The sequence below is a fragment of the Triticum dicoccoides genome, chromosome 7A (genome assembly GCF_002162155.2).
Source record: "Triticum dicoccoides isolate Atlit2015 ecotype Zavitan chromosome 7A, WEW_v2.0, whole genome shotgun sequence".
In the NCBI taxonomy this organism is placed as follows: domain Eukaryota; kingdom Viridiplantae; phylum Streptophyta; class Magnoliopsida; order Poales; family Poaceae; genus Triticum; species Triticum dicoccoides.
Window position 1 is genome coordinate 689,203,201 of NC_041392.1, and position 9,816 is coordinate 689,213,016.

The 9,816-nt window shown below is 40.1% G+C and overlaps 1 protein-coding gene across 1 annotated transcript; it reads right to left on the reverse strand.

The window, feature by feature from the left end:
• Window positions 1-262: 262 nt before the first annotated feature.
• On the reverse strand, window positions 263-889 carry LOC119330295 (histone H2B.3-like). Its single transcript, XM_037603401.1, has one exon. The coding sequence runs from the start codon at window positions 798-800 to the stop codon at window positions 384-386; it is 417 nt and encodes a 138-aa protein (XP_037459298.1). The 5' UTR covers window positions 801-889; the 3' UTR covers window positions 263-383.
• Between the last annotated feature and the right edge of the window lie 8,927 nt (window positions 890-9,816).

A 9,816-nucleotide genomic window follows, 5' to 3' on the forward strand; every position in this document is an offset into this window, starting at 1 on the left:
CACCACAGCCTCCCCTCCTCACGCCGAAGGCAACACCAGCCTCGTAAACCAATAGCTGAAAACTGAAATTAAGAAATGGAACAGTGAAACTGAAACATCTTTGCAAATTCAGAATCGTTGTCAGCAGAGTTCTACAGAAGCCATACTCACAAATCAGAATAGAAGTTGCAGATTCAGAACTCACACAAACAGGATCATAGCAAGAACTCTGTCAAGTGAAGCGACGGGGATAATAGCTGAACCTGAACATGATAGAGAGCAATGACCAAAGAAACACCATTAATATTTCATGAGGTAATGAAACAGGGTGTTCCCACAGAACCAACACAAGTTACAGGAAGACATGGTCTGAACAGCTGAATATTACAGAAAACCATCCTAGCCTAGGAGGAGGTGAACTTGGTGACAGCCTTGGTGCCCTCGGAGACGGCATGCTTGGCGAGCTCGCCGGGGAGGACGAGGCGGACGGAGGTCTGGATCTCCCGGGACGTGATGGTGGGCTTCTTGTTGTACCTCGCAAGCTTGGCCGACTCGCCGGCGAGCTTCTCGAAAATGTCGTTGATGAAGGAGTTCATGATGGACATGGCCTTGGAGGAGATGCCGATGTCCGGGTGCACCTGCTTCAGCACCTTGAAGATGTAGATCTTGTACGTCTCCACGCTCTTCTTGGACTTCTTCTTCCCCTTCTTCTCGCCGCCCTCCTTGGACGCCGGCGGCCGCTTCTCGGCCTTGGTCTTCTTGGCTGCCGTCGTCTTCTCGGCCTTCTCCGCCACCGGCTTCTTCTCCGCCTTGGGGGCCATGGATGCCGCTGCTACTTCGCCGGGGAGAGCCGTGGGATTGTGGGGTGCGGTGGTGTTTCGCTGGGAGGTGGGAGGACTGGTGAGGAATCGGCGGCGAGGGCGCGGAGGATTTATAGGACGGGAGAGGGTGTCTCTGATTGGTGGAGGGGTGCGTGCCACGGATCGGTGGCCTCGAATGATCTGATACGATCTCAGCCGTTCGCCGATGTGCGCGATGGACGGCCCGGATGCGCCACGGCGCGGATCGCTGACGTGGCGGAAAGGTTGGCGGGGGGGAACAGACGGGTTTCGGCCCACGCGCGCGTATGTACCGATTGGAGTTTCTCCGTGGCGGCAATTTTGAGTTAGATCTTTTTCCATCGACATTTTGCTCTTTTTTGTGGGGAAATACTCTCTACGGTTCTTTTTACTTTGCATATTAGGTTTGTCCGAAGTTAATCTCATTCAATTTTTACTAAGTTTATATAAAAAATTATAGACATTCACATAACAACACCAATATCATTAGATTCATCTTGGAATATATTTTCATATTATATTTATTAGATATTATAGGTGCTAATAATTTTTAATATAAATTTGGTCAAACTTAGCAAAGTTTGACTTTCGCCAAATCCAATGTTTAGAGTAAAAAGGACCGGAGGGAGTACTTTGTACATGCATACGTGCGTCTTTCTGCGCCGTTTATCAATGTTGGTCATTAATTGTTTGAAGAATTTATTCAATGGAGTAAGTCAAATAGTTAGGTGGTGTTTGGTTCTCTAGTTCTAGGACTTTTTCTAGTCCCAACTAAAAAGTCTCTAGTCCCTAAAAAGTCCCTCCCTGCTAAAAAGTCCCTAGTCCCTTCCTAGAGGTTATTAAATGACCATGTTGCCCTTAGTATATAGAAAAATAACAATCAAACAACACCATGGGATGGCGGCCAATGGGTGCATGAAGGGGCATTGTTGAAAAAGTCCCAAAAAGTCCCCAAAAGACTCTCCTTGAGAGTCTTCTTCATTTAGTCCCAAATGCCTAGTTTAGTCCTAAAAGTCCCTCATGTTTGGTAAAAAAGTCTCTAAGAGGGACTTTTTCTAGTCCTTACACAAAAAAGTCCCTGAAAACAAACACCCCCTTAGATCATTTAGAACTGTGGTTGTTCGTACCATGGAGCGTAGGGGCTGAAGAAGTGCACGGATGTCCTTCACGGCGCCTCCTCAAATTTGCACTGCCCTCGGATGGAAGAGGAGTGGTGCGTAGAAGAGTTTTTGAGCTAGAGGGGGGATGTGGTTGGAAAGGTAGGGGCGCGCGGAGGAGTTCGATCGGGTGGTGTTTTAATCGACCTTGAAGAATATTTTTCAAGAGTTTGGTTACTGATTCAAGTGATTTTAATCAATTGTTTGAAAGATTTGAACCCTTACATAACAAAATTTCAGCAGAGTTTCCTTTTTTTAATGACATCTACAACATGCAATTTACATAGTGTTATTAATTTTCTAGTTTAAAGTAATGCAAGCGTAAGAAAAACACACCTTTGCTCAATAATACAAAAACAACATGAACATATATCTGCTGCGGCGAGAGTGAGAGAAAAATGTGTTTTTTAATAGTCCCGGTGAGAACTAACCCAAATAAGCACTTCTTGGCTAGGTTAGATTTTTTAGGTGGGTTAGATGCATCTAACCCAAACAAACCCTCATGTTTGGATATTTTTGGGTTAGTTGAGTCCAAACTAACCCAAACTAATTCTAACCTATAGATCCAAACAGGTCCATTATAGTACACACGATAACTGCACAGTCACGAAGTGATGTAAAAATAATAAAGACTTCCAATGTTGTAATCAGCATCTCTTGTGCCACTAATCCCTACTCCAACGATAGCCTCTTGAATTATTCTTGTATCATTACTATCATCACCTATTGCTAGAGTTAAAGAACCAAAGGACTTAACGATACCAAACATGTATCTAACTCACTGAGTCATTTATGGACCTAAAGCCTAGTTGATGGCCCTATTCTGTTCGACTGCTTTGGAAAATCTGAGCACTTCTCCACCTGCTTATTTCTTGATTAATTTGCACATGTACATATATTTTTGTTGCACGGCATATAAGGTGAAGTGTGGGAGGGGAACCATTAGTCAATTGGATTTCTAACAACTTAATTTTATTCATGAAGAACAACAAAATAGACGTCTTGTGAACTATTGTTTTTAGCAGCTTAAACATAAGCATGACATATTATAGTTCAGCAACCACGACACTACATCCAGTGACATCCCAATATTATTATTTTCAGGAAAAAGGGACATTCGACACTCAGTGCCAAAAGACAAATATGCACGTCATGTTAAGTTTTCTCAGGCATCAATTTACATGTCAAAATGTAAGAAAGTTGTTGGTAGAAATAGCCAAAGAGAAACCTGTGCTTTCTTCAAAGGTGTCATTCGACAACATGGCCAGCCGATTTAAAAGTTCCAACAAATGCTTTAGAATTATTTCGAGTGCCCAACCATCCAAAACGAATGAAAGATCCTGCTTAAAAGAAATTTGTCATTAGGTACTCAACTAAATCAAACTAAGAACTCATTTAGAAGGAACGCGGTTTAATTTCATTAAATGCACATAGATGAACACACTAAAGAGTATGATAGCAAATATGAATTGATAGTTTAAACTAAATATACAAAATGGAACAAATTCTTTAGTTTAAACCAACATGACATAAAGGCATTACACCTAATGTAAGGTATTGTCTGAATATCTAATGGATTGACGTAAAGTTTAATGTCATTTTCATGTGTGTATTTTTACTATCAAAATGGGATACAAAAGACATTTTCCACATATAACATTTGATACCATTCGTGTACGGGACAATATGGAATCTACAAAAAATTCCTTTTATTTCCAACATGTCATCATATTACCAGTGTTGTCCCTAAGCTATGTAATATGTCGTCTTCAGCTTTTCCATTGATGGACGACAATTACATACCCTGCCATTGGACTCTGAGAGAGACATAAGACTCGTGTAAGGTATAATATGGAATCTAGAAAAAGCGACTTTTATTTACAACATGTCATTATATTACCAATGCCCACCCTAAGCTATGTAATATGTCGTATTTGGTTTTTCCATTGATGGACGACAATTGGCCATTCGACACACACACACACACAGAGAGAGAGAGGGGAGAGAGAGAGAGAGAGACGAGAGTTGCATTGATTTCGGTATCAGGTTGATAATACAAAATAGTGGTCTTATGACCAATTATCTGATGTACTAACCACATGGAAAGTATAAATTCATATTATAAAACTAGGAGATTACCAAAGGGTGCGGAAGAAAGGAAATTGCTTAATGGCAGTGTTTGTTTGTGAGATGCATTTTTGTTTACACCACAACTTCATTCCTAGCTATACATTGTTTGTGCGCTATATTGCAACATTACTGATTTGGGGGAGGTGAAGTATAAAGACTACTATGGTTGCTATATGCCATTGAGGAACCGAATTCAATGATGCATATCTGCTACGGATAGCAGACCCTCGACCAGAGGTACGAAGCCACCCACCCATGTCTTTGACCCCCATGCCACCTCATGCCACCGTCCATGCTGCTCCACAATATTGCATGGTCACCGCCGAGTACGGCATGTCTGAGGGGCGGATTAGCGCCAACATCAAGCCAGGAGTGCCAGCGGAGTTCACCGCGATCCACAAAGCCCCTTGACCAGCCGTCGTAGCACCCCATTCCAATGAGAGGACTAGGAATAGAAGGGAATGCGCGCTTTGCTGCGCCGTTTACTCCCTTATAGAAAATATAGAAAAACAGACCCTTATGATAAAATCATCCAATATAGGTTATCTATTGAAATAAAATCATCAACGGGAGATTATCTATATCTAAATCAACCAAGGGAAATTTGATGTATGCTCGTTGAGGAGCCTTGCATTAATATGTTGTAAGTCACCACTTAGTCCAAAACACATATAACAGAAAGAAGAGAATGAAGATTAATTGACACCTGGTAACTAAATGACGGCATGTACACTGGGCTACTATGGGTAAGAATAGATTCCATAAACATAAGAGAAAGGTAAGAAGTGCGCCTACACCCGCGAGTTTTCCCACGTGACAATTCCAGTGCAAGAAGAAATTTTGCAAGAACAATAGCTTTGTGCCTAACTATCAACTTTATAATGTTTAGAATCCTAGAAAACATATTATTTTTTGTGACATACATTTACATATATGAGGAACTTGTGATACCACTTTATCATAAAACTTACCATACTGCTCCACCTGGGCACACAAACCAAAAACCCAATCAGTGTGGGATAATCTGCTTCTTTTGCGCATATCAAACATGTTAAGACTTCATTGACCCAGCATATTACAAACAAACTTCATTTTCACTATAATGAGAGTGAACTTGGTATTTTCTAGACAATTCATGACTATCACTCAACTGAAGTTTTATAGGACTTGGAGAAAATAGTTCACACCAAAAAAAATAAAAAACAGTAATTGAACAAATGTTCAACAAGAAACTATTTTGAATTCTAGTGCTAATTTATTAACAAGAGTATGATGTAACATTACATGCTACTAATTGATTTCTTTATTCATTTCTTCTGGACTGTAGTATATATTTATAGATAAGATGAAGGCAGTGTAGAAAAACTGAGGGAAAGCAAGCGCATATATAATAGTGGAACCAAAGAAGAACACCTACATGGTTTCCAAAATTAGATGTAGGACACTATATCTGACACTCACCCAATCAATTTTATGTCATCCCTGCACCTTCATCTAGGCCACGACAAATTAATTTTGAATTTGCTAGCACTAATTCTTCTATGTAAAAGCACAAGAAGTAAAGTTATTTAGTTTGTACTTATGCATTCACAATCTACCGTAAATCCATAATCAACTACATAAAAAGGAGAATCTAACCTTGAACTGTTATGGCACTTTTTTCTCATATAATATCATACAATGCGCTTCCTCTAAGCATCATTTACTCAGAAAAAAGGTCAAAACTAAAAGAAATACAAACAGAGTACAAAATAAATTGTAAGTTCCTGATTCATTTAGTGTCACTTTCTTGGGTGTTTCATGTTCATTTGTTGCACAAGTGATTCCTAAAAATTTGAATCAAAACTAAGGGTGTGTTTGGTTGCAGTCATCGACTGGAATGTCACGGGTCCAACCCGTTCCTGGGCCACGTTCTCGTGTTTAGTTCAGCGTTGGAACCGGAACCCACTGATTCTCTCGAGCGGCATATTCCCTCAATATGCGGCACGGGGTCTGATACGTCCATTTTGCATCATGCTTTTATATCGATATTTATCGCATTATGGACTGCTATTTCACTTTATGTCACAATACTTATGGCTATTCTCTCTTATTTTATAAGGTTTACATAAGGAGGGAGAATGCCGGCAGCTGGAATTCTGGTCTGGAAAGGAGCAAATATTAGAGACCAATTCTGCGCAACTCCAAAAGTCCTGAAACTCCACGGAACGTCTTAAAAGAAATAAAGAAAAATCCACGCCAAAGATGAAGGCCAGGGGGCCCACACCCTGCTCACGAGGGTGGGGGACGCCCCCCTAGGGCGTGCCCCCCTACCTCGTGGGCCCCCTGGTGGCTATCTGACGTCCATCTTCTCCTATATGAGGTCTTTCGATGAGACAAAAACACGAGGGAACTTTTCAGGACGAAACTCCGCCGCCACGGGGCGGAACCTTGGCGGATCCAATCTAGAGCTCCGACAGAGCTGTTCTGTCGGGAAACTTCCCTCCGGGAGGGGGAAATCATCACCATCGTCATCACCAACGCTCCTCTCATCGAGAGAGGGAAATCTCCATCAACATCTTCACCAGCACCATCTCATCTCCAAACCCAAGTTCATCTTTTGTATCCAATTCTTGTCTCAAAGTCCGGGATTGGTGCTAGTAGGTTGCTAGTAGTGTTGATTACTCCTTGTAGTTGATGCTAGTTGGTTTAATTGGTGGAAGATCATATGTTCAGATCCTATATGCATATTATTACCCCTCTGATTATGAACATGAATATGCTTTGTGAGTAATTACGTTCGTTCCTGAGGACAAGGGAGAAGTCTTGCTATGAGTAGTCATGTGAATTTGGTATTCGTTTGATATTTTGATAAGATGTATGTTGTCTAGCCTCTAGTGGTGTTATGTGAACGTCGACTACATAACACTTCACCATTATTTGGGCCTAGAGGAAGGCATTGGGAAGTAATAAGTAGATGATGGGTTGCTAGAGTGACAGAAGCTTAAACCCTAGTTTATGCGTTGCTTCGTAAGGGGCTGATTTGGATCCATATGTTTCATGCTATGGTTAGGTTTACCTTAATACTTTTGTTGTAGTTGCGGATGCTTGCAATAGAGGTAATCATAAGTGGGATGTTTGTTCAAGTAAGAACATCACCCAAGCACCGGTCCACCCACATATCAAATTATCAAAGTATCTAACGCGAATCATATGAACGTGATGAAAACTAGCTTGACGATATTCCCATGTGTCCTCGAGAGCGCTTTTCCTATTATAAGAGTTTGTTCCGGCTTGTCCTTTGCTACAAAAGGATTGGGCCACCTTGCTGCACTTTTTTTACTTTTGTTACTTGTTGCTCGTTACAACCTATCTTATCACAAAACTATATGTTACCACTTATTTCAGTACTTGCAGAGAATACATTGCTGAAAACCGCTTATCATTTCCTTCTGCTCCTCATTGGGTTCGACACTCTTACTTATCGAAAGGACTACGATAGATCCCCTATACTTGTGGGTCATCAAGACTCTTTTCTAGCGCCGTTGCCGGGGAGTGTAGCGCCTTTGGTAGGTGGAATTTGGTAAGGAAAAATTTATATAGTGTGCTGAAATTTACTGTCACTTGTTACTATGGAAAGTAATTCTCTAAGGGGCTTGTTCGGGGTATCTTCACCCCGTCCAGTAGAGCAAAGAGTTGCTCCTCAACCTACTGAACCGATTGAAAATTAAACTCCTTTTAAATTTCCTTCGGGTATGATGGAAAAACTGCTAGATAACCCTTTTACAGGAGATGGAACAAAGCATACTGATGAGCACTTGATATATGTGGATGAAGTTTGTGGATTATTTAAGCTTGTAGGTATACCCGATGATGTTGCTAAGAAGAAGGTCTTCCCTTTATCTTTGAAGGGAGATGCATTGATATGGTATAGGCTATGTGATGATATGAGATCATGGGACTATAAAAGATTGAAGTTGGAATTTCATCAAAAGTATTACCCTATGCATCTTGTTCATCGTGATCGCAATTATATATATAATTTCTGGCCTCGCGAAGGAGAAAGCATCGCTCAAGCTTGGGGGAGGCTTAAATCAATGTTATATTCATGCCCCAATCATGAGCTCCCGAGAAAATAATTATGCAAAGTTTTTATGCTCGGCTTTCTGATAACAATCGCACCATGCTCGATACTTCTTGTGCTGGCTCTTTTATGATGAAGACTATTGAATTCAGATGGAATTTATTGGATAGAATTAAACGCAACTATGAAGATTGGGACCTCAACGAAGGTAAGGAGTCAGGTATGACACCTAAGTTTGATTGTGTTAAATCTTTTATGGATACCGATATTTTCCGTAAGTTTAGCACTAAATATGGACTTGACTCTGAGATAGTAGCTTCTTTCTGTGAATCTTTTGCTACTTATGTTGATCTCCCTAAGGAGAAGTGGTTTAAATATCATCCTCCCATAGAAGTAAAAGTAGCTGCACCTATTAAAGTTGAAGAAAAGACTGTCACTTATAATGATCCTATTGTTACTACTTCTTATGTTGAGAAACCACCTTTCCCTGTTAGAATAAAGGATCATGCCAAAGCTTCAACTATTGTTTGTAAAAGCAATATTAGAACTTATACACCTCTTGAGAAAGTTAAAGTAGAACCTAATATTGCTATTGTTAAAGATCTCTTGTCTGATAATATTGATGGGCATGTTATTCAGTTCGAAGGTGAAACTGCTAGAATTGCTAAACCTTGTGCTAAAGATAAACATAGACCTATGGTAGGCGTGCCTGTTATTTCTGTTAAAATAGGAGATCATTGTTATCATGGCTTATGTGATACGGGTGCAAGTGCTAGTGTTATGCCACATACTTTATACGAAGAAATTAAGAATGAAATTGCACCTGTTGAGTTAGAAGATATTGATGTTACTATTAAACTTGCTAATAGAGATACTATTGCACCAATTGGAATTGTTGGAGATGTTGAAGTCTTGTGTGGGAAAACTAAATATCCTGCTGATTTTCTTGTTCTTACTTCTCCACAAGATAGCTTTTGTCCCATTATATTTGGTAGACCCTTCTTAAATATAGTCAATGCTACCATAGATTGCACAAAGAATGTTGTTACTGTTGGCTTGGATGATATGGCTCATGAGTTTAATTTCTCTAAATTTAGTAAACAACATCGCGAGGAAGAATTACCTAGTAAGGATGAAATTATTGGTCTTGCTTCTATTGCTGTACCTCCTAGTGATCCTTTAGAACACTATTTGCTAGACCATGAAAATGATATGTTCGTGAATGAAAGAAGGGAAATAGATGAAGTGTTCTTTAAACAGGAACCTATTCTGCATCACAATTTGCCTGTTGAAATTTTAGGGGATCCTCCTCCACCCAAGGGTGATCCCGTGTTCGAGCTTAAACCTTTGTCTGATAATCTTAAATATGCTTATCTTGATGAAAAGAAGATATATCCTATTATTATTAGTGCTAACCTTTTAAAGCATGAAGAAGAAAGATTATTGAAAACTCCGAAGAAGCATCGTGCTGCTATTGGATATACTCTTGATGATATTAAGGGCATTAGTCCCACTCTATGTCAACATAAAATAAATTTGGAAGCAGATGCCAAACCAGTTCGTGATCCTCAACGACGTCTGAATCCTAAAATGAAAGAAGTGGTAAGAAAAGAAATACTCAAGCTTCTGGAGGTAGGTATAATTTATC

Bases quoted from the DNA above. Each gene is read 5' to 3' on its own strand.
- LOC119330295 (XM_037603401.1), bottom strand. From the start codon at position 800: ATGGCCCCCAAGGCGGAGAAGAAGCCGGTGGCGGAGAAGGCCGAGAAG.